Genomic DNA, 26,104 nt, shown 5'->3' with positions numbered 1-26,104 from the left:
CTAAATTGTCGGGTACCAGAGTATGCCGTTGCTGAATTGCCAGCCGGCTTTTTTAAAGAGACGGGTGCATGAAAATCGGAGGGCACTAGTGTGTTCCAAGTGCCCTGCTATGTTTTTCATGCACCCTCCTATATACCCTGCCTGCCTGTCTGCCTATATATTCTGCGTGCCTGACGTTTAATTGAGCACTGTTCCCGTCGATTTGGGCAATTTTTGACCTTCTGCAGACTGCCGGGAAGGGGGGAGGGTGGGGGGGGGAGGTGGGGGGACAGCCAGAAAAATGCTCTAGTTTCCCATAGACTTACATTGGGCTCGTTGCTCGGGTCGAGCACCCGAGTATTCCAATGTGCTCGACCCGAGCTTCGAGCACCCGAGCATTTTAGTGCTCGCACATCACTAGTTATTACCCATTACAAGATGCCCATTACAACATTGCCCATTACAAGATGCACATCTTTATGGCCATGCTTAGACAGAAGCACAATATTTTATGAAGTACACAACAACAACAACCAAGGAAAAAGTTTTCATCACTCAACAACACCTAATAAAAATAAAATTGGTTTTCATAACCTGGCTATTTTCCAGTAGAGGTGTCACCCCTATAACCCTGGTGGGGTTGATGATATTACTACAGGCATTTCTTCCATCTCTCTGCTAAGCCAATAATCAGTTTCTAGCATAGTCACTTCTTTTTCCAGACCCTCTGTCGGGTTCTTGCATGACCCTTCATCTCTACAACAATATGTGCTGGACACTTACGAGCTTATGTCATCTCTGTTTTGGCACCAATAAGACCTGTAAAGTGAATCTGTCAGCAGGTTTTTGCTATGTAGGCTGAGACACCGATTTCAGGGAAGTGTCACTTATTAGGCTGTGGGGACCTGCCCTGATGAAGCCGTATTGATGGCGATACGCTTGGGCTTTGCTCACTCCTATGGTTCCTCTCCCATTTTCCCCGCTACATCCACATGCATTCCTCTTCATCCCACCACATGGGGGTCTATATGAGTAACACTGCCTTTGACAGGTTGGAGTAGCTACACTAGTCTGCATTTCAGGTTCTTTGCTCGCACACTGGATTTGTATAGTTATAGGTGTGTTATACGAGCCATTATATAGGTGCTATACTGAGGTTAAATATTTTCTCCAGGGACGCCTGGTTTTGAGTTCTATATCTTTATTATACTATATACTTACATGTTTCTGCCTATATGAGCCTCTATACCTGCCATTTTGTTCAACCAAACTGCATGATTTGATGTATGGTGGTTATTTGCAACATGTTCTTATGGGAGAGTGTACCTACCAATTGATCTATGTCATTATCCGCAACTTCAGGTTATTGATTACTTGTGGACATGGTCTTTCTGTATGGTTTTTGTTTTTAATTGGTTTTAGCATGTTTGTGTCAGTGCACATTAATACATTTTGGATTTTTTTGATTTAACACTATTGACTCATAGATGTGCATTTCCATATTACATTGTCTCTTTCTTTTTTTTTGCTTCAACTTATTAGGCTGTGAGCTGTTTCAATATAATGAATGTTTTATCACCAGGAGATTATCACTGCCTGGACTACAGCTCATTTGAGCCATTGTATGACGACTCCCCATCCTCTGATTAGCAGCTTGCTGTCAAACAATGTACACAGAAAGTTGGGGTGTGGGCGGGGTTAGATTTCTCAGCTCTGCTACATGCTACATCGAAAAGCTCTGATAGTTTACTAAGTGCAGCAGTTGTGACACAAAGTGATACATCATTGTAATCAGGGTCGCTTTCCCTACATTATGCTGCTCTCAGATGAGGTAGCAAAAACCCGCTGACCGATTCCCTTTAAACAACACACAAACAATGTTAAAAAGGGGGGGGGGAACAATGATCAATAGAGTCCAAAAAGTTAGTAGAAATATATCAAAACTTTATTATATAAAATATCACAGAAGGCTAGGGAAACAATATACGTGTACATAAACAACGTGCATGGGACGCACAAGATAAGAGCAATGTCACAAGAAATATATATAACTGACACTGATATATGACCACTAGTGTGTGTACCTTGCAAACAGATCACAGTGGTAGGCAAAAGACATCAGCGAGGATAAAGCATGATTATATATACCATAGGGAATGAATCAATGTGTTACCATGAATACAGGGGCTCGAAAGCACATGCGCGTCTGCCCCGACGCACGTTTTGGACCAGCTTTCATCAGGGGGCAAAGTGCAAGTGAAGTGAGGGAGTTTAAGAAGGGAACCGGAAACAATAGCACCAGAAGGGACGAATGTGTTACTATGCCAACCGTGATGCCGCATGCGTCACTTCTGGTCTGCAATGCGTTTGGTTCCGGCTCCTATCTTAAACTCCCTCACTTCACTTGTTATATATATTTTTTATGACATTGCTCCTATCCTGTGCATCCCATGCCCGTTTTTTTTTTTATGTACACGTATATTGTTTCCCTAGCCTATTGTGATATTTTATATAATAAAGTTTTGATGTATTGCTACTAAGTTTTTTGGACTCTTGATCATTCTTTGCTCCCCCCACTTTTTATATTACAATCATGATGATCTGTCCTTATATGTAGCAGCAATTTAGTCATGTTATAATTCTGTACATTATTATACACTACGCTGTATTTACCATGCTTCTGTTTTCCATGAGCCATTTTCACACAAGCAATGTTCCAGGACAATCTATGCAGCTGCAGGTTACCATTGTCACGAGAGGCATCCCTACAACAGTTCCCAAATGTTCTCCAGTCCAATGCACATGCCCAGGTCCACAGCAACTTTTCAATAATATAGTAAACATAAGTTCTAAATCACACAAAGTCACATCAAAGGAAGCATAACATAATGCAAGTTACAATCACAGAGCATTTTTTAAACCAAACCAAAGTCTACCCCTTGAACTACAATGCCAAAACCTTAAGTTTATACACCCTACCTGTTCATATATCTCGTGGTATGTGATAGATTGCTTGGTGCCTGTAACAGGACTGTCATGGATAATTGCAACTTGATTTCCTCTTCCACTTTCAATGTGACGATCAACAGCATTGTAACAAACATTAAGTTCTCCACCAATAAACCTAAAATAGAACAAAAATACAGGATCGTTTATGTAACAAGTAATATATAAACAGATGAATTGCTTCAAATAAGATTAAAGGGGTTGTCTGGGGGGCATGGTTTGCTGATGGCGGGATAAGGAAGCGCTTGTGCCGAGCTGAGTGATATCGGGTACCCGCAGCTTTCCCCTACCGTTCTAAGGATGTCCACAAGCAGGAAGAGGTCCTTTGTCACCCCAGGCACAGTTAGGTCATCAGAGACCGGTATCTCCAGATACTTACAGCACAGACCATCTCCCTTATGGGACATGCAGAAGTAGTGCTGTTGCAGAGTGTGACATGCAGAAGTAGTGCTGTTGCTTTAAAAGCATTCAGCAACTATTAGAAGTAACACAAGCACAGGAGACAGGAAGGGTTGTGCTCCAGAAGCATCCAGCAACTAGAGGGGTTAACACAGTCACAGGAGAAGGGGAGTGTTTTAGCAGAGTCGCAGGGGGATTGTGGGGAAGTTGTTTACTGTCTGTCCGGAGCTGAAGAGAAAGGTGGTGTTTGTGTCCTGTATCTCACAGAAGTTAAGGGAACAGAATTCAGGTCAGGAGGAAAGCTAAACAAAGGTCAGTTAGACTCCCTGAGCTAACAGTGTGGAGTATTATTGGCCAGGAAGATAAGGACCGGAAGGAAGCCTGTCATAGATTATCCTGCGTGGAGATGGAGGGGGAAAAGGGTGTGATGAGGGAGATAAAGAATGCTGTGTATTATTGAGTCTTTGTGAAGGAAAAGCCTGTGGTTGTGTATGCATTAAAACTGAGCTGTACTGTGCTACTGGATAATAGACTGTGTACTGCTGTGCTGCAAAGGAGACTGTACTGTTATTACTGGAGCCTGTTGCTCAAAGAGACATTTGAATTGCACAGGCCGTGCCTCATTAAATGTTACTGTTCTACCTTTTATGAAGACCCTTGTCAGCTGTGTCTGGTTAGCAACTGAATCGATCGTGTGCCTGAGAGAAGCTGCAACCTATGGTCGCCCTGAGTAACGTTTCCCCCAGGATTCCAATGAATTCATGTAACCGGTCTCGCCCCCATCTGAACTTAGGCGGCGTGCGTGTAACACTTACTGCATCAAACATGGCGCCCGTGCCAGAAAACAGCAACGAGCCACTGCTGCTGGACAGACACAGAAGCGGCTGCAACTACAGCAGCTCAGCACCTGGCGACACAAGCAGCTTTGTCATCGGAGGACTCCCCCCTCTCAGTGGGACTGATGAGTGGGACAGGAGAGAGCACTTACGTTCCATATCCACGAGACAGAATCTGGAGGCCATGTTTAACAGGTTAGAAGCAAAGCAGGCCAGCGCAATAGCTTCAGCTAAGCAAGATATCACCCAAGTGAGTAATAGAGTGGATGATCTTGAGGTCGACTCCTCATCTTTATATCAGAAGATGGAGGATCATCATCTTATTTTGTTTGAGCATTCCACACAGATTTCAGATTGAGAGGACATAGAAAATCGTTACAGACAGAACAATTTGCGTATTCGCGGTCTTACTGAAGAAGTCACCACTCAGCAGCTGGAAGAAACAGTTAACACTTTATTTTGTGGACTCCTTGGGAGGAAAGAGGATAATATTATTGAAATGGACAGGATCCATAAATCACTTGGCCCTAAACCTCCTATGTCCTCAAGACCACAAGATATTATTTGTAGAATATACTTTTATAAGGAGAAGGAAGCAATACTGCAAGCAGCTAGGGGCAAAAAGGAGTATCTTAATAAAGAGAAGTGACCCCCTGATCCTCCCGGACCTAGCCAGATGCACTCCCAGCTTCGCAAAGCCTTAAGACCGCTCACCCAGCTGCAGCGTGATCAAGGAATTCCATACCGCTAGAAGCTCCCTTTTCAGATGCAGCAAAAAAAAAGGGGGGATGTTCCGTCAGGTTTCCTGTCCGCCTTTGAACTACCGCAGATCCAGCTACCAGATTAACCAACTTTCATTATTCAACCACCATTGATTCCACGGTCAGACTGGGAGTCAGTTCAGCCGCAGAGGTCACAATGTCCGATCCCGCCATCAAGACAATCACCAGGACGTGGGATCTTTTGTTTAAACATTTCAGAAAGCACTTGACACCTTCTGACACTAGCTCTCCATTTCTAATTTGTATCTTTCTTTTCTTTCCCTTCCCTCGCTCCCATTTTATTTCTATCTTAATTTTCTACATGCGGGTACAATATGAAAAATTGTTATATGAGTATTATGAGTTCTTGCAGGAGCTACTCCTGTTATGGCTACTCCCTCAAACCAGTCCAGCAAAATCTGAACTCCAATATGGCGCTTTGCCTAGCAGGAGGCAGGGACGCCGACGCTACAGAGACGCCGTTCCCCCTCACCTCCCTGCTCCGTCCTCGGCGTCCTCTTCCCGCGCTGCTGGCAGCGCTCGCTGCTTCCCGGGCACTGTGCTTAGGGCACGCGCACGCGCGCTCCCTCTCTCTTAAAAGGGGCCGCGTGCGCCGTCCTAAGGAGTCCCCGGCCAATTGCCGGTGGAGCTCCCATATATAAGGCACCTCCCCCAAAATGGAGGAGCCCGAGCAAAGTTGTTGCAAAGCCTTTCACCTCTGCTTCAGCCCTCAGGTCCCGTTGCCAGTCTGTTTTCCAGCTCTGTCTACCTGCTTGCATTCCCTGCGGTCCGACAGTCTGTCTACCAGCATCCGCCAGTCTGTCTATGGACCAGTCCGCCTGCGGATCAGGAAGCACCTGCCTGATACCTGCCTGAGACCACCTGCCAGCCAGCCGAGAGACTCTTACCCGCTCACCTGGGAGGGCTCACCTGCTAGCCTACCTGGAGGCTTTGCCGTCACTTGCCGTGACCACCTGCCTGTCTAGAGACTCTTACCCTGCTGTCACTTGCCGTGACCACCCGCCTGTCAAGAGACTTTCCCCGTCACTTGCCCTTCTACCCAGAGACTGTTCCTGTCACTTGCCGTGTCTACCTGCCCACCTTCCCTGGGAGCCACCCGCTTCCTTACAAGGACTGCCCCTTTGTATAGTAGCTCAGAGATTCCACCTCCCAGACCCGTTACAGTTTGCTCGGGCCATGGAACCCGGTGGCACCCAAGCTCCCTCGCTCTCGGACCTAGGTCATGAACTTTCCCGTCAGAGGTCCCAACAGGACTCCATCTTGGGCCACCTGCGTAGTGTTCACTCCCGCCTGGACACACTGACTGCCTCGTCGGGAGCTGCTTCTACTCGCACAACTACTACCCCGGCAGCGCCGCTGCCCTTCAATACCATGGCATCCCTTCTCGGTCCCCGCCTTTCCGCCCCGCCTCGTTTTGGTGGAGATCCCGGTCAGGCACGGGGCTTCGTTAACCAGTGCACCCTGCACTTCGAACTTTTGGCACACCAGTTTTCCAAGGACCGAGCCAAACTGGCCTTCATCATGTCCCATCTCACTGCGGAGGCGCTGGCTTGGCTAAATACTCTATGGTAGAGAGGAGACCCCTGGTGTCCAACCTGCCAGCCTCTCTTACGGCCTTCCGGAAAGTCTTTGACGAACCAGGACGAAAGACCTCTTCCGCCTCATCTCTGCTACGCCTCCGTCAAGGGAGTCTCACCGTGGGCCAATATGCCATACGGTTCCGTACCCTTGCTTCGGGGCTTGCATGGGATAACGACGCCCTGGTGTCCGTCTTCTGGGAGGGTCTATCGGGCCGGATTAAAGATGAACTTGCCGGTCGGGACATTCCTACCACTCTTGACGACTTAATAACACTTGCCACCCGGATTGACATCCGGTTCCAGGAGCGTACCAAAGAGGTCACCCGTGAGAGGAGGATTCCTCGCCTTGCTCCTACCTTCCAGAATCAAGTCACTTCCTCTGTTACTCCCCAGGCGCACTCACCTGAGCCAATGCAGGTCGACCAGACCAAGATGGTCAAAACCCATCAAGAGTCACGCCGTGCCGAGGGGAGCTGCTTCTACTGTGGCAGTAAGGAGCACCGGATCCGTTCCTGCCCGGAGAGGTCGGGAAACGCCTGTGTCTAGGATCGCTCAGAGAGGTCGTCCTAGACAAGAATAAACCCTCTCCATCTCTGATGCTGTCGGTCTCTATCATCTGCGGGGAGAACCGTTACTTTGAACTAGCTCAACTTGATTCTGGAGCTGCCGGAAATCTCATTTCCCAGTCCCTGGTAGAGAAATACCGCATTCCCACCAAATCTCTGGCCGAACCCTTCTCTGTCGCCTCCGTGGACGGGGGTCTCTTACCGCATCCCATCCAACTTATCACCGAACCCATAACTCTGCAGGTGGGAATGCTGCACTCTGAGAGCATCTTCTTCCATGTTCTACCTGGACTCTCCCATGCTCTTTTCCTTGGCCTACCTTGGCTCCAGAGACATGCACCCGTGCTTGATTGGCAGACCGGAGAAGTCCTTCGCTGGGGACAGGACTGCCATAAGACTTGTTTAGTTCCCGTTCGTCCTGCCCGTCCTTCTCCTCCCCCAGCCAATCTACCCGGCCTGCCAGTACCCTATTGGTCTTATGCTGATGTCTTTAATAAAAAGGAAGCAGAGACATTACCTCCTCATAGACCATACGACTGCCCTATCGACTTGGTACCTGGCGCTACTCCGCCCCGAGGGCGTATCTACCCTTTGTCCGCTGCGGAGACCCGGTCCATGTCTGAATATATTGAGGAGAACCTGGCCCGGGGATTTATCCGGAAATCTACCTCCCCAGCGGGAGCAGGCTTCTTCTTCGTTAAAAAGAAGGACGGCTCACTCCGTCCCTGCATAGACTATAGAGGCCTTAACCAGATCACGGTGAAGAATAAATACCCCCTTCCGCTCATTCCTGAATTATTTGACCGTCTGAGGGGTGCTCGAATCTTCACCAAGCTGGATCTCCGTGGGGCCTATAACCTGGTTCGCATCCGTCAGGGGGATGAATGGAAGACGGCATTCAACACCCGGGACGGCCACTATGAATACCTCGTAATGCCCTTCGGTCTCTGTAATGCTCCCGCCATCTTTCAAGAGTTGGTCAATGATATCTTCCGTGACCTTCTCTACTCCTGCGTGGTGGTATATCTGGATGACATCTTGGTCTTGTCTCCGGATCTCCCTACACACTGGAGGGACGTTCGTCAGGTCCTGCTCAGGCTCAGGCAAAACCACCTCTACGCAAAATTTGAGAAGTGCCTCTTTCAGCAGACCTCGCTTCCATTTCTGGGCTACATCATCTCTCAGACCGGTCTACGAATGGATCCTGAGAAACTTTCTGCCATCCAGAATGGCCCCGACCGGAGGGGTTGAAGGCTATCCAGCGGTTCCTGGGCTTCGCCAACTACTACCGCCTCTTCATTCCGCACTTCTCTTCCCGGACTACCCCTATCTCTGCGCGCACCCGTAAGGGCGCTAATCCCAAAGAATGGCCGCCCGAGGCAGAGGAGGCCTTCCTGTCTTGAAACAAGCTTTCTCCTCCGCTCCTGTGCTGCACCGTCCGGACAGCAACAAGCAATTCTTCTTAGAAGTAGACGCTTCCTCCTCCGGAGCCGGAGCGGTGCTCACCCAAAAGTCATCATCCGGAAGATTGGTAACCTGTGGCTTCTTCTCCAAACTCTTCTCATCTGAGCGCAATTATTCTATAGGAGACCGAGAATTGTTAGCCATTAAGTTGGCACTGGAGGAGTGGCGTTACCTGCTCGAGGGGGCTCTTCACCCGGTAATTATCTACACGGATCACAAAAACTTGGCTTATCTCCAGAGTGCCCAAAGACTGAACCCGCGCCAAGCCCGGTGGTCCTTGTTCTTCGCCCGCTTTGAATTCATTCTTCATTTTCGCCCGGCAGACAAAAATATCAAAGCTGATGCCTTGTCCCGATCCTTTTTGTTCTCCGATCTAGAGGAGGAACCAAAGCACATCATCGACCCCGCCAAGGTAATGCTGGTGGCTCCCGTGGATCTAAATCGTCTTACACCCGGTAAGATGTTCGTAACAGTACCTGATCGTGAGAAAGTCCTACATTGGGGACATTCATCTAAGCTAGCTGGCCATGCTGGCCAGAAAAAGACCCTCCTGCTTATTACCCGGCATTACTGGTGGCCTACCCTGCACAAGGACGTAATAGACTTTGTCTCAGCCTGTGCGTCCTGCGCCCGCAACAAGGTTCCTAGACATCTGCCAGCCGGCCGCCTTCTGCCTCTTCCCATACCTGCTGCCCCGTGGCAGCATATAGCCATAGACTTTATAACGGATCTCCCTGTCTCTGCTGGTTGTACGGTCATTTGGGTGGTCGCTGACCGCTTCTCTAAGATGGCTCACTTCATTCCCCTGCCGGGTCTTCCGTCTGCATCTGAATTGGCTGAAGACTTTATCCATCACATTTTCCGTCTTCATGGTCTCCCTCTCCACATCGTATCCGACCGAGGAGTTCAGTTCACCTCTCGCTTCTGGAGAGCCATGTGTAAACTGCTGGGGGTCGCCTTGGACTTCTCCTCTGCTTATCACCCAGAGTCCAATGGTCAAGTAGAGCGAATCAACCAAATTCTAACCTGTTACCTCCGGCACTTTATTAATGCCCACCATTCCGACTGGGTGGATCTTTTACCGTGGGCCGAATTTTCCTATAATAATCACGAGAGCGAGTCTTCCTCCAAATCCCCGTTTTTTATTGTCTACGGTCAACATCCTCGGATCTCGTTTCCAGTCTCCGCCTCGGTGGATAATCCGGCCGCGGAATCTCTTGTTAGCGAATTCTCCTCCATTTGGGAAAGTACCAGATCCGCACTTCTGTCCTCCGAACGGATGAAGAAACAGGCTGACAAAAGACGTCTGGATCCGCCCCAATTCCGTCCTGGAGATGAAGTCTGGCTCTTGTCCAAATATGTCCGGCTCAAGATTCCTTCCTACAAGTTAGGGCCTCGGTTCATCGGCCCACTGGAAGTTATCAAACAAATCAACCCGGTGGCCTATAAATTGAAACTCCCGGCCAACTTGCAGATCCCCAACTCCTTCCATGTATCACTCCTCAAACCTGTGGTACTTAACTTTTTTTCCAAGTCTACAGGTATGCCTCCTGCTCCGGTTTCCGCTGAAGACGAGTTTGAGGTAGAGAGCATTCTGGCCACCAAAAGGGTAAGAGGAAAGACCTTTTTCTAGTGGACTGAAAGGGGTTTGGTCCTGAGGAGAGAACGTGGGAACCCCGGGAGAACATCCATTCCCCGCTCATCCTTGATAAGTTTCTCTCCGTCCTAAAAAAGGGGGGGCCTAAAGGGGGGGGGTACTGTAGCGTCGGCGTCCCTGCCTCCTGCTAGGCAGAGACGCCGTTCCCCTCACCTCCCTGCTCTGTCCTCGGCGTCCTCTTCCCGCGCTGCTGGCAGCGCTCGCTGCTTCCCGGGCACTGTGCTTAGGGCACGCGCATGCTCCCTCGCTCTTAAAGGGGCCGCGCGCGCCGTCCTAAGGAGTCCCCGGCCAATTGCCGGTGAAGCTCCCATATATAAGGCACCTCCCCCAAAATGGAGGTGCCCGAGCAAAGTTGTTGCAAAGCCTTTCACCTCTGCTTCAGCCCTCAGGTCCCGTTGCCAGTCTGTTTTCCAGCTCTGTCTACCTGCTTGCATTCCCTGCGGTCCGACAGTCTGTCTACCAGCATCCGCCAGTCTGTCTATGGACCAGTCCGCCTGCGGATCAGGAAGCACCTGCCTGATACCTGCCTGAGACCACCTGCCAGCCAGCCGAGAGACTCTTACCCGCTCACCTGGGAGTGCTCACCTGCTACCCGCCAGCTAGCCTACCTGGAGGCTCTGCCGTCACTTGCCGTGACCACCTGTCAGCCAGCCGAGAGACTCTTACCCGCTCACCTGGGATCGCTCATCTGCTAGCCTACCTGGAGGCTTTGCCGTCACTTGCCGTGACCACCTGCCTGTCAAGAGTGACCACCTGCCCTTCTACCCAGAGACTGTTCCTGTCACTTGCCGTGTCTACCTGCCCACCTTCCCTGGGAGCCACCCGCTTCCTTACAAGGACTGCCCCTTTGTATAGTAGCTCAGAGGTTCCACCACCCAGACCCGTTACACACTTCTTCCCTTCTGAGCTTTGAACTATGCCTCAAAAGTAGTTTTTGAAAACATATGGGATCTCTGCATACTCAGGAGAAATTGTATAACAAATTTTTTGGGTTCATTTTCTCTCGTTACCCTTGTGAAAATGCAAAATTTGGGGTTAAAAATATTCTTGCTGAAAAAAATGGGGATTTTTTTTTTTATTTTCAAGGCTCAACGTTATAAACTGTGAAGCACCTGGGTTTTCAAAGTGCTCACCAAGCATCAAGATAAGTTCCTTGAGGGGTCCAATTTCAAAAATGGTGTCACTCGTGGGGGGGTTGCCACTGTTTAGGCACAACAGCTTCTCTCCAAAAGAGACATGGCTAATTATGCCATCAAATTTTACATTCAAAAAGTCAAAATGGCGCTGCTTCCCTTCCGAGCCCTGCCGTGCACCCAAACAGTGGTTTTCCCCCCATATTAGGTATCAGTATGCTCAGGAGAAATTGCACAACAAGTTTTGGGGTCCATTTTCTCCTGTTATCATTGTGAAACAAAAAAACAAACAAACAAAAAAAAAAAGACAAAAAAAAAAAAAAAAACACGGGTCCAAAAGTAAAATTTGTGTGAAAAAAAAAAGTTAAAAATGTTAATTTTTTCCTTCCACATTCCATTAATTCCTGTGAAGCACTTGAAGGGTTAATAAACTTCTTGAATGTGGTTTTGAGCACCTTGAGGGGTGAAGTTTTTAGAATGGTGTCACTTCTTGGTATTTTCTGTCTTATAGACCCCTCAAAGGTGACCTCAAATGTGATGTGGTCCCTAAAAAAATGTTTTTTGAAAAATGAGAAAACGCTGGTCAACTTTTAACCCTTATAACTTCCTAGCAAAAAAAAGAATTAGGTTTCCAAAATTGTGCTGATGTAAAGTACAAATGTCATTTATTAAACTATTTTGGGTGACATGACTGATTTAAAGGGAATAAAAATGAAAAGTTTGAAAATTGCAATATTTTCACAATTTGCCAAGACTTCAGATTTTTTTTTTTTTTAAAACACAAAAAAAAACGCCAGTCATATCAAATAAATTTTACCACCATCATGAAGTACAATATGTCACAAAAAATTAATCTCAGAATCAGTGAGATCCAGTGAAGCGTTCCAGAGTTATAACCTCAAAGTGACAGTGGTCAGGATTCAAAAAATTGGCCTGGTCAGGAAGGTGAAAACAGGTTTCGGGGTGAAGGGGTTAAAAACTGCCTGTGGAAAGCTGAATATATATGGTGCTCAGCCCAAGGGGGCGGCCACACACCCCAGTGTGCTACTATTTATTTACTTACTGCAGAATGTCAGTGCATTGTTTTTATACTAGGTTATATTTGTCTGGTAATGACCACAGTGTGTATGTACAGCTACATGTTACACTTCTACTATGATGTGTACAGACCCTTGTCTTTTGGTTTTGCTTCAGTCTCTTGATCTCAGTACATTGTGGTCTCCCCCCTTGGGCTGTGCACCTTATATAGGCAGATGTTAAATACAGACAGGGGCAGAACAGGACAAGTGCCTGACCATTTTGAATATGCTGGAAGCAGGAATATAGGAGTGTGCTGTAAACAGCCATGAAGATTAATTCAAAGTTAAGTATAGATGCAATAGTATATTAAAGGTATACAGCAAACACCACAAGCTTTTCATCAATTTTTATTGGGCCCCTACCATAAAAACCTACTAGTCCCACATAAAATTAATACAACATTTATTGAAATCCACCAAAGAAGCTCAACCAGGCAGCTACAAATGCAACAATTCACGTTGCCTATGCTGAAAACCATTCAAAACAATACACATCATACCATATAGGGAATTATTTTAATATAAACCAGAAATTAATGTGTCAGTCTAAATACATGAGCTACCCGATAGTCTGCTGTTGAGGCCTACAATATACAGTGGGGAAAAGTAGTATTTGATACCCTGCAGATTTTGCAAGATTTCCCACCTACAAAAAATGGAGAGGTCTGTCATTTATTATAGGCACACTTCAACTGTGAGACAGAATCTAAAAATAAAATCCAGAAAATCACATTGTAAGATTGTTACATAATTAGCATTTTATTGGTTCTTCAAAGTAGCCACCTTTTGCTTTGATGACTGCTTTGCACACTCTTGGCATTCTCTTGATGAGCTTCAAGAGGTAGTCACCGGAAATGGTTTTCACTTCACAGGTGTGCCCTGTCAGGTTTAATAAGTGGGATTTCTTGCCTTATAAATGGGGTTGGGACTAGAGATGAGCGGTGTTCGACTAGAACTGTTCGCCAATCTCAAATTCGAGCTGTTTTGGGTGGTGTTCGAGTTGTTCGACGAACCCAAACGATTTGCAAAAAATTCAGCTGTTCGAGGTTATGTTCGATAACTGTTCGTGCATAAAAGCGTGTCCTGCATGTCTGGCGCTATTTAGAGCACCAATCATGCAGGGATTGTCTGCCACTCACTGTAATGCCACAGCCATGGTGGTTGTGGCATTACAGTGATTGCCCAAATCGATGGGAACTGTGCTCACAGTGAAACACGAAAAGCCGGCAATTCAGCAGCGGCATACACCGGTACCTGACAATTTAGAACCGAAAGAATAGAGCATCACACATAGATTAGATAGAAACATGTCAGTCACATATATAAGAAGTACAGTGACAGTGTTGATTACTGTACTTGCCATTTAGTGTAAAGGATTTATTAAAAAAAATATTAGTGTTTTCATGCACCGTCTCTTTAAAAAAGCCGGCCGGCAATTCAGCATCTGTACCCGACAATTTATAACAGAAAGAATAGAGCATCACACATAGATTAGATAGATAGAAACATGTCAGTCACATATATATGAAGTACAGTGACAGTGTTGATTACTGTACTTGCCATTTAGTGTTAAAATAAAGGATTTATTTAAAAAAAAATTGGCGTGGGGTTCCCCATAATTTTAGGCTCTAGCGGAGGTTAAGCAGACAGCTGGGGCAGATGTTTGAAGCCTGGGAAGGGGTAATACCCACAGAGCTTCCCAGGCTACTAATATCAGCCCCCAGCTGAATGCCTAGCCTTTACTAGCTATTAAAATGGGGGACCCCCCAAAAAATTGACGTGGGGTCCCCCCTATTTTAATAGCTAGCAAAGGCTAGGCAGACAGCTGGGGGCTGATATTAATAGCCCAGGAAGGGTGCCATGAATATTGGCCCCCTCCCAGGCTAGAAACACCAGCCGTTAGCCGCCCCAGAAATGGCGCATCCATAGGATGTGCCAATTCTGGCACTTAGCCTCGCTCTTCCCACTGCCCTGTAGCGGTGGCAGGGGGTAATAGGGCTGGGGTTGATGTCAGCTTATAATGCCAGCTGACATCAAGCCCAGGTTAGTAATGGAGAGGCGTCTATAAGACACCCCCATTACTAACCCCATAGTCAAAGTTAAAAAAACCCCACAAACCCCCAGAATAAAGTCCTTTAATTGAAATAAAGACACAATTCTTTATTGTTCTAAATTAAACCATACTTACAATCACGCCCATTCCAGCTGAAGCCAACGATCCCCTGCAATAAAAGAAAAATAATAAAGCAACATAATCCTTACCTTTCCATGGTTCCCACGACAGCTTCAGCTCTGCTACATCGAGATGACAGGCTGGACCGCAGCAGAAAGCTGCCATCCAGCCTGTCATCCCACAGACACTGAGAAGCGCAGGCTTGCTTGCGCTCCTCAGCGTCTCTCTATGACGGCATCCAGATGAGCCGAGTTAATGTCCAATGAACTCGGCTCACCTCATGCACGTCACTGACAGCGTGGTAAAATTCTCACGCTGAAGCGCTGAGTGCAGGAGAATTCTCCCACGCTGTCAGTGACGTGCATGAGGTGAGCCGAGTTCATTGGACAAGACCTCAGCTCATCTGGATGCCGTCACAGCGAGACACTGAGGAGCGCAAGCAAGCCTGCTCTTCTCAGTGTCTGCGGGTTGACAGGCTGGATGGCAGCATTCTGCTGCGGTCCAGCCTGTCATCTCGATGTAGCAGAGCTGGAGCTGTCCTGGGAACCATCGAAAGGTAAGGATGATGTTGGTTTATTATTTTATTTTTATTGCAGGAGATCGTTGGCTTCAGCTGGAATGGGCGTGACGGTAAGTATGGTTTAATTTAGAACAATAAAGAATTGTGTGTTTATTTCAATTAAAGGACTTTATTCTGGGGGTTTGTGTTTTTTTAACTTTGACTATGGGGTTAGTAATGGGGGTGCCTTATAGACGCCTCTCCATTACTAACCTGGGCTTGATGTCAGCTGGCATTATAAGCGGACATCAACCCCAGCCCTATTACCCCACTGCCACCGCTACAGGGCAGTGGGAAGAGCGAGGCTAAGTGCCAGAATTGGCGCATCCTATGGATGCGCCATTTCTGGGGCGGCTGACGGCTGGTGTTTCTAGCCTGGGAGGGGGCCAATATTCATGGCACCCTTCCTGGGCTATTAATATCAGCCCCCAGCTGTCTGCCTAGCCTTTGCTAGCTATTAAAATAGGGGGGACCCCACGTCATTTTTTTTGGGGGGGGTCCCCCATTTTAATAGCTAGTAAAGGCTAGGTATTCATCTGGGGGCTGATATTAGTAGCATGGGAAGTTCCATGGGTATTACCCCCTTCCCAGGCTTCAAACATCTGCCCCAGCAGTCTGCTTAACCTCCGCTAGAGACTAAAATTACGGGGAACCCCACGCAAATTTTTTTTTTTTAATAAATCCTTTATTTTAACACTAAATGACAAGTACAGTAAGCAACACTATCACTGTACTTATTATATATCTGACTGACATGTTTCTATCTATCTAATCTATGTGTGATGCTCTATCTTTCTGTTCTAAATTGTCGGGTACAGATGCTGAATTGCCGGCCGGCTTTTTTAAAGAGACGGTGCATGAAAACACTATTATTTTTTTTAATAAATCCTTTACACTAAATGACAAGTACAGTAAGCAACACTGTCACTGTACTTCTTATATATGTGACTGACATGTTTCTATCTATCTAATCTATGTGTGATGCTCTATTCCTTCTGGTCTAAATTGTCGGGTACCGGTGTATGCCGCTGCTAAAAAAGCCGGCCGGCAAATTCAAAGAGAGTGTCTTCTGAGCAGTTTGTCAGCTTTTGGACACATTTGAAGGTGTTTTCTATGTGTTTCTATGTGTTTTTGTTTGCCTGCCATTGGTTTTAACGGTGTTCTAAGGTGTTCGACGAACAGTTCCTCGAACATCCCGGTGTTCAACGAACCGAACCCGAACACTACTGGGGTGGCTCAACACTAGTTGGGACCATCAGTTGTGTTGTGCAGAAGTCAGCTGATAGTCCTACTGAATAGACTGTTAGCTGCTTTTTTCTTTCCATAATACAAATTCTAAGTAAAGAAAAACGAGTGGCCATCATTACTTTAAGAAATGAAGGTCAGTCAGTGCGAAAAATTGGGCAAACTTTGAAAGTGTCCCCAAGTGCAGTTGCAAAAATCATCAAGCGCTACAAAGAAACTGGCTCACATGAGGACCGCCCCAGGAAAAGAAGACCAAGAGTCATCTCTGCTTCTGAGGATAAGTTTATCTGAGTCACCAGCCTCAGAAAGCACAGGTTAACTTGCAGCTCAGATTAGAGACCAGGTCAATGCCACACAGAGTTCTAGCAGCAGACATCTCTACAACAACTGTTAAGAGGAGACTTTGTGCAGCAGGCCTTCATGGTAAAATAGCTGCTAGGAAACCACGGCTAAGGACAGGCAACAAGCAGAAGAGACTTGTTTGGGCTAAAGAACATAAGGAATGGACATTAGACCAGTGGAAATCTGTGCTTTGGTCTGAGGAGTCCAAATTTGAGATCTTTGGTTCAAACCACCGTGTCTTTGTGCGACGCAGAACAGATGGACTCTACATGCCTGGTTGCCATCGTGAAGCATGGAGGAGGAGGTGTGATGGTGTGGTGGTGTTTTGCTGGTGACACTGTTGGGGATTTATTAAAAATTGAAGGCATACTGAACCAGCATGGCTACCACAGCATCTTGCAGCTGCATGCTATTCCATCCGGTTTGCGTTTAGTTGGACCATCATTTATTTTTCAACAGGACAATGACCCCAAACACACCTCCAGGCTGTGTAAGGGCTATTTGACCAAGAGAGAGAGTGATGGAGTGCTACGCCAGATGACCTGGCCTCCACAGTCACCAGACCTGAACCCAATCGAGATGGTTTGGGGTGAGCTGGACCGCAGAGTGAAGGCAAAAGGGCCAACATGTGCTAAGCATCTCTGGGAACTCCTTCAAGATTGTTGGAAGACCATTTCCGGTGATTACCTCTTGAAGCTCATCAAGCGAATGCCAAGAGTGTGCAAAGCAGTCATCAAAGCAAAAGGTGGCTACTTTGAAGATCCTAGAATATAAGACATATTTTCAGTTGTTTCACACTTTTTTGTTAAGTATATAATTCCACATGTGTTAATTCATAGTTTTGATGCCTTCAGTGTGAATGTACAATTTTCATAGTCATGAAAATACAGAAAAATCTTTAAATGAGAAGGTGTGTCTAAACTTTTGTTCTGTACAGTATCTAAACTGTTAATATGGGCATACAGGTTGCAGACTGCTGAGGAGAGTGATGCCTGTATGCCTCATACCAGTTGCTTTGTTGTTGAGAAATTATCTTTTATCACTTTATGTAAATTACCTCTTCCATGCTATGCGGAGGATGTTAACAAAATGAAAAAATAGTGCACTAGAGTCTCATAAAACAATTTTTTATTAAAGTGGATCAAATTACTAGAAACAAAAAAGCAGAGTAACCAAAATGGAGGACCACATAAGCAAGTATGTAATCAAGGTTGCAAGTTATATAGTATTCTTCCCAGTGCCTATAGTATATTTAAATAATCCAAAATGAGATCTATAAATTTATACTAAAAGAGCACTTACATCTTGTGATGAAGAGAACTAGTTGCTGTGTGGCCCTTACGCCCAAACGAGCGTTTCACCCTAGCTTTATCAGGGGGCATGTCTCTCTGGTGTCATGCTATACCAAATGGTTACATCTATTGTCCAACCAAGAAAAGGCAGTTGTGACAGTTATTCCTTTCAATGCTACCATAAATACGCATGCTATTTTCAATGGAGAAGGAAAAAAAAAAGCCTCTCTAACAGCAGCTTATCTCTCGTGGTATCAAAGTACCTGACACATTGAATTCCAACATGCCTGATCCTTCTTTTAACTTATGCCATTAGGGGACATAATGGAGGGTTAGAAACGGTGAAATATGACAACTTAATATAGTAAACTTTTTTTTATTTTTTATTTCAAGTTTGTGAATACTAAAATGCGTACAAAGATAATATGATTCATATATATGTTATGTGGCATGCTACTGGGAGAACAAGCATCTGAGGTTTGAAGCAAAGTAAAGAGAGAACAACAACTATTGATTACTCATTTGTTAAGAATATATTAAGCATGACTAGAAATTCATCAGGAAACAAATTAAAGCATAAAGATTAAAATGTCTATATCCTTCTGACAGCTCGATGTGCAACGGAAAAAGCTCTGTCTCCTGATGAAAGACTGCTAACAAAAATTCTTCCCAAGAGGCCGACATCCCTATAGATCAGAGTTTTATAAAATGCCTACAATTAGAGCCGGCAGAAAAATGTCAATCAGAATAATGACCTAGAACACACATTCTGCATATAACTGATTATTTGGGTATGTTTATGATCACCTGCCCGGATTTTGGACCAGTTATCACCTTAAAAGGGAAAATTGGCTACATTGACATGTTTATAGCTGGTATTACATGACAGTAAGCTATGTTGTGGTGGGGCAATTAGATAGCACAACTCAAGCAATATGGTCAATTTAATAATGTTTGCAGTTCCCCAGTAGCAGTCATTAACAGTATTTATGTGGTCATATTGCTGCCAACTAAAGTACTAGAACAATAATGGCAAATGTGCAGAGCTTGTGTGATCATTAAGAGAAACTTCTCAGTTAGTAAGCTGCTTCAACGTTAATTAAAAACATCAAGCTAGTTCTTTCATTTTCTAATGGGGATTTAGCCATATGGGGTACAGAATTTGCAGCCCTGGTGCCTCATGGATTTTAGAAAAGCCCTTTTCTGTTCCAGCAGCAGTACGACTGTCACAAAATAAGGTCCATAAGGGCCCAATTGGGCGAGTTTGGTGTGGAAGATCATGATGGCTCCATACAGAGCCCGGACCTCAACTATGCTGAACATCTTTGTTTATTAACTAGAACAGAGATTGCAAGCCTGATCCAGTCCAACATCACGGTCTGACCTCACAAATACTGTTCTGGATGAATAGGCAAAAATTACCACAGACACTCCAAAATCTTGTACCAAATGAATATGGAGCAGATGCCCCTTTTGCAGCTAAAAGGGCTTCAACTTTATTAATGTATAGATGGCCCATTTCTTTCATCAATAAAGTATAAAGTTTCTTATCTCTCCCTATACTATAGATTTATGGGAAGAAAAAAAAAAAGGAAATGACTGTGTCTTTCAAATTCATGCTACAAAAGTGGATTAATTTATCACATAAGTGTACTCCAGTCTCAGGTATACATCTCTTGCCGTGGTGTATGATCATTGAAAGATGCACCAAATTCATTAAAAGAGATGCTTGGCTCGCCTCTTAATTTAGCACATTTTACTCCAGCTTGCTGCTAATCAAGACTGTCATGCAAAACACCAGTCTTGACGAGTCAAGATCTACTGTATATGCCTCCATATGAAACATTTGGAGTCCTGTTGAGACTCACCATGCACTTATATGTTAGCCCTGGATAAGGGAGTCTGTAAGCTCAAAAAAACTATTCACAGGCACTTGGTGTACCCTTGGCATGGCTAAATAAACCTAAGTGCACCTCTCCAGCTACTTAGTTTCCATCTATATCCACCTTACTCTACCATGATTGGGAGCTCTGGCCCTAGAGAAGTCAGAAGAGGTTTTGTATCTAGCCTTTATAGGGCCAGAGCTGAGAATCAAGGCAGAAAAGGGTGGAGATTTGAGATTGGAAAATTTATTTGAATAGAACTTAATTCTACTCATATTTTTCAAAAATCCGTATTCACCAGAATACGCATATTTTGTAATTCACTCTGCATTAACTCAGCAAAATGGCGGTCAGCTGTGGCTGTCACTCCCACTGCATTCAGTGCCTGCAGCCTGCCATCTGTTCTCAAGGCACTGGAGTCTTCACTCTATAACAGGACTTCCCACCTCAACCATGCGTCGTGCTGTCACAATGTTTTGACATGCCACAGACACCAAGGCTTGGTTGCAGCAGAAGACCTGTTCTAGACTGAAGATACAAGGCCTTGGAATTTACGTGCACTGTAAGGTCATGATCTTTCAACATTCCATGACCTCCAAGGCCTGGTCACAGCTAGATGTCTCAGAGTAAAGACATCAGCACATTTCTGAAAAAAAGAAGAGGCCCTGAAGACCAGACAGGAGGGTAGATGGCACTGGGGGCAGCGGGGAGGTATTAGGTTTTTTTATGATGGTTTCTTAGATCCCATAGCTCAGTAGGGAACATTGCAGAGACTAACTACACTGCAAATTTAATTTTTCAGGACTGTGACATGAGGAAGTAGTGCTGTTGCTTTAAAAGCATCCAGCAACTGTTACAAATAACAAAAGCACAGGAGACAGGAAGTGCTGTGCATCAGAAGCATCCAGCAACTAGAGGGGTTAACCGTCACAGGAGATAGGAAGTGTTTTAGCAGAGCCCCAGGGGGATTGTGGGGAACTTGTTATTGCAGTCTGGCTGAAGCTGAAGAGAAAGGTGGTGTGTTATCTGGATCTGACAGAAGGCAACAGAACAGGATTCGGATCAGGAGAGAAACTAAACACAGGTCAGATAAACTCCCTGAACTAACAGTGCAGAGTATTATCGGGCAGGAAGCTAAGGACTGGAAGGAATTGTGTCACAGGGATCATCTCCCTCATCAAACCCTCCCCCTCCATCTCTATGCAGGATAAAGAATGCTGTGTACAATTGTGTCCTTGTGAAGAAAAAGCCTGCAGTTGTGTATGCATAGAAGTGTGCTGCGTAGAGATCTAATCTATGATGAATTATGCTACTGAAGAGACTAATACTGTGCCTTGTGAAGAAACTACTGTATTGTTACTGGAGCCAGTTGCTCAAGAAACTCAGACTGTACTGTATGAAGATTGTTGCTGTAATATCCCTGAATTGCACTTGCCGTGCTTCAGATTAAATTCCACTGTTAAACTGTTGAAAATGACTCTTGTCAGATGTGTCTGGTTAGCAATTGAATCTATCGTGTGTCAGAGAAGCTGCAGCCTATGGTCGCCCTGAGTAACGGTCCCCCAGGATTCTAAAGAATTCATGAAACCAGTCTCGCCCCATCTGAACCTAGCAGCGTGCGTGAAACTGTACAATTTGGAGAATTCAAATTTTGGCAGATCCGCTCATCTCCAGAGGAGATCGATAGAAGACAAGTAAGTGCCTAGTATACTGCCATAGATGCACAGTTCATCTGTGCTTGGTTTCAGAGTTATTTTGTGCTGACAGACTAACTTTTGGCTGCGTTTACACATGGCAGTCATGTTGCAGCTTTTAACCGCAGCAGTTGTGTCGCTGTGGTCTTTCCACTACTTCCCTGAACAATCAATTAATCTTGTAGGTAAAACCGCTGTTTTTCCTGCAAAACTGAGCATCTAATATGGTCAACAGCGTGGTCTTGTAGGTGAAACAGCAATTTCCTTCTAGATGAAGTGATTATGCAGGTGTGCTGCTTTGGTGACCAGAGTCTTAAAGCTCCTCTAACATGAGTTATGTGTACAGATTAAAAAAGTTATAACCCTCCTGAGGCTAGGGTCACAACAGTAAAACAAAGCAAAAAATTTGTCCCATTCTCATCCAGAAAAGTGGGAGGATTTTTTCCTCATTTGTCATCCATGTAAATCTGTGGTTTTTTTTGTTGTTTTTTTACAGCAGCTGTTAATCATTTACAGCTTTGAATATAACAGAATAGTATGTCAGTATAAAAAAAAGCAACAAAAATAGGACAGCCGTATGCCCAGCCACATTGAAGACTATGGGTCAGTGTGCCTTCCGATAAAAACAAAAAAAAAATCTGATAGCACACGTCCAATTTATATGGTGGTGTGAGCGTGATATATATATATTTATTTATTTTTTTTATTTATTTTTATTTTCTGCAACATACTTATCACACATGTGATATTAGCAAAGTTTAAAATAGGTTTTCCTAACAGCAAGTAAAACATTTCACCACATGATAAGGTAATATGTAGATTATATCCGTTCAATTTCTCAAGGTGAAACTTTTTATCAAGCTCTAAGCCACAACAAGCATAAAAATTCCTACTCTGGAGAGTGTGACCTTTAAAACATATGTTTGCTCTCAGCATATTTGCTTGTAGAAAAAAAAAAAAAAAAAAAATATTCAAATTTTCAAAAATACCGTACATGGTATTAGGGTATGTGCGCACGTTCAGTATTTGAATGCAGAAATTTCTACAGCATTTCTTCTTCTTCAAAAAAAAAACAACACATCATATCCCTCACCTGACCGCCGTCACAAGGTAATCCAGATTGTCCATCGGCGATCTGGGTCACTTCTACAGCAGCCACATCAATCACTGATGTGACTGCTGTAGAAGACCGCACTATACACTGACAGAAGTGTAATCACTCCTGTTAGTGTACACTGCTCTGCTGCAGGCTGAGGTCAGGTGAGGTAATCAGCTGATCAGCCCCGGTGACCTCATGCTGCATCAGTGGTACTTGGGAACAATAGTGAGAATGTTCTCACGCAGCACGATGCTGTAAAGTCAGGTCCTGGAGCTAGTTAGCTTATGACCTCACGTGAACTCAGTCCCGGCAGCAGCGATGTACACTGCCGGGAGCAAGCGTGCTCCTGTCAGTGTACCGCTGGGTGATCAGGACGCCGGACAGGTGAGAATAGGTGTTTTTTTTTTATTTTATTTTACAGAGTAATTTTACATTGACTAGTGAAATACGCAGCAAACAACCGCAGCAAATCCGCAAATATATTTATACCTGCGGGTTTTCTGCGGTTCAATTAAAGTCAATTGACGGGAAATGCTGCAGAAAAGCTACATAGAATGGACATGCTGTGTATTTAAACGCAATGACAATCCTGAGCGAAAAATTCCGCATCATGTGCACAGCACATTTGATTGTCATTGGATTAGCTGGCAGAAGGATTACATAGCATTTTTGGTGCATTTCCGCGAGTATTTCATACTAAACATATACACCAGTTAGCTAAAACATTAAAAACTACCTTAAAAAAAATGTTGGCCAAAGGTTTTGAGATTGACACAAATTTTGATTTCTCAAAGTTTATGAAAGGGCAAAAACTGCTGGAGCAGTAGTCAGATGTTTCTATGGTTACTGAACAACAATTATAAACATTTCATAAGTTTTCACCCTCTCATTGACAAGTGCATAACGTTTATGTAAAGACTTGACAAATAAATGATAACATTGTAAATGTTAAGACTTTTGCAATTTGCCCCGTCATGTTGGATATCAGCTTCTGGGACAAATTCCTTATTTTTGTCAACCCATTCATGACTAAAGAGTGCTTGGAATTTATCACAAGTTCTGTGTTTGTTTATCCATTGCTTTTTCGAGGATTGACCACAGGCTCTCCATGGAATTGTGAGTTGAGGAGTTTCCTGGTCAAGGTCTCAAAATGTCAATGTTTTGTTCAACAAGCCATTTAGTTAATCACTTTTGCCTTGTGACTTAGTGCTCTATCATGTTGCAAAATGGATTGTTCATCATCATGAAATTGCTCCTGGATTGTTGGGAGGAGAAGATGCTCTTGGAGGATGTTTAGATACCATTCTTTATGGCCATGTTCAAGAGAAAAATTGTGAATGAGCCCACTCCTTTGCATGAAAAGCAACTCCACATAAATGATCAAGACAATTTACTGTTGGAATGACACAGAACCAGGCCCGGATTGCTAATCTGCCTTATCGGGCAGATGCCCGGTGGGCTTGTATGTTAGGTCAGAAAATGGGCTGCCTGGCTACTGTTGTGAGCAAGAGGGGGCCCAGAGCCGTCAGTAGCATTAACACTTAACATGAGTGGCTGCTGCACACTACACAAGATTATGACAAAAGGGGCCTCTGTCCTCAGCTGCAGGACAGCAGCATTAACCCTTATCTGTGTGCAGAAGTTGCAGGGAGGAGAGAGTCATGCTGTGATTCCCTCTGCTGTGCTGATCTGGTGGTATGAGAAGAGGAGGGGGAGGTGCTGGAGGGAGAGGGGATCGCTTAAGCAGGTGTCCTGATCACTATAAGAGGTCTCCAGAGCACTCCTTCATACGCTATTATAAAGTTATAGGCACTGCACACCGTGGCCTGTCAGCCAATCACAGACTTTGCTTTATAAGCACATCTGTGATTGGCTGACAGGGAATGCCATCCCTGTGTCCTCTCTGCCCTGCAGTCACATCTTGGAGCAGCCAGGAAGCTTCAGCAGAAGACGACTGTGGTCCAGACTGACAGGATGGTAAGACACGCAGCCTCTCCTGTGGAAGTTCTGGAATAGTACTGTTTTAAAGAAGTCAAAAATTCCTATATGAACATGTTGGCAGCAGTGGTCACCTGCAGAAAGTGCCGGACACATATCTACAAGTTGTGTGCACAGTGGCTGCCAGTGACATGCACTAGTGTCGTCTGTACCCTGCAAAGGCAAGCTGCAATCCCACAGACCATAAGTCTGTATGAAGAATCGCTGAAGTCCCCTGGTACAGGTCATTATGGGGGCAGTTTCCTGTCTGTTGAACATGGGCATCATACTGACCCAAAGTACAGTACAATTGTTCAAATGAGCCTGTTACACCCCTTAAAATAAATTGCACTCCTGATTCCCAGTGCAAGTGTGCGGTCGCATGATCGCTTGTATGATTTGTGCTGCTGTTGTAAGCAGCATGTACACAGTGTGTGGACCCATTGGATTACTATTCACCCCATGCACTGCTCTATGCATGTGCCGCTTACAAGAGCAGAGTACTTCAGAGCGGTGTTTTAAGCAATTTGTGGGGGTCTCAGGGCCCAGACACCCACCAATCACAAGCTATTTGCAGTTCCTATTGTATATTTAGCAAAAAAAATTGTTATAATACTAAATAAAAATGACTGAATGTGAAGCAGCAGAATCATGAAACAGTTTCGGATAATCCCTTAGAGTTTTGAAAAAAAAAAAAATCCATTTCTCCTATCTACAGTATTATTTCCTCCAATATGTAAAGTAGTGAGAGTCTGGACCACTTGATAAGTGATAGGCCATAAGCACATCCAAATACAACGCATCAATGGCATGACTGTTCTGTGTGATATTCAGTTCTTAAATATCGAGCTTACATTTAGTGTTTAGATTTTATAATTGTGTTCTAAACTAGTAATAAATATAACAATCTATATGTTTATATAACATTGTTGCATTATGAAGGTGGGGGGCCCAGAAATATTTCTAGCACAGGGGCCATCTGCAGTCTGTGTCCGCCCCTGCACCGCACAGTACCACTCCTCCTGTCCAGTATATATACAGGGTGATCCAAAAGTAGGTGGACAGAAAGTGTAATAAGGTTATGAAGGGGAGATTTATCAAACATGGTGTAAATAGAAACTGGCTCAGTTGCCCTTAGCAACCAATCAGATTCCACTTTTCATTCCTAACACACCCTTTGGAAAATGAAAGGTGGAATCTGATTGGTTGCTAAGGGCAACTGAGCCAGTTTCACAGATCTAGTTTTCACAGATAGATCTCCCCCAAATCGGTTTTCTTTTCAGATAATTCAGATAACACATAATGGCAAATAATTTAAATACAGATCAAAGACAATGGATTTTAGCAGAGTATTGGAAA

The 26,104-nt window shown here is 44.9% G+C and overlaps 1 protein-coding gene across 1 annotated transcript in view; it reads right to left on the bottom strand.

The window, feature by feature from the left end:
• Positions 1-26,104, bottom strand: part of ACSS3 (acyl-CoA synthetase short chain family member 3) — a 137,744-nt gene that overhangs the window by 75,103 nt on the left and 36,537 nt on the right. Inside the window, exon 3 of the mRNA XM_073651614.1 lies at positions 2,959-3,103. Coding sequence (XP_073507715.1) covers positions 2,959-3,103 — 145 coding nt within the window. The remainder of the gene's footprint in view (positions 1-2,958; positions 3,104-26,104) is intronic.

Source organism: Phyllobates terribilis, unplaced genomic scaffold (assembly GCF_046119375.1).
Source record: "Phyllobates terribilis strain yellow unplaced genomic scaffold, ASM4611937v1 Scaffold_11__3_contigs__length_659146591, whole genome shotgun sequence".
NCBI lineage: Eukaryota > Metazoa > Chordata > Amphibia > Anura > Dendrobatidae > Phyllobates > Phyllobates terribilis.
Note: the sequence above shows the minus strand (reverse complement) of the source record. Positions and strands in the feature narration are given on the sequence as shown.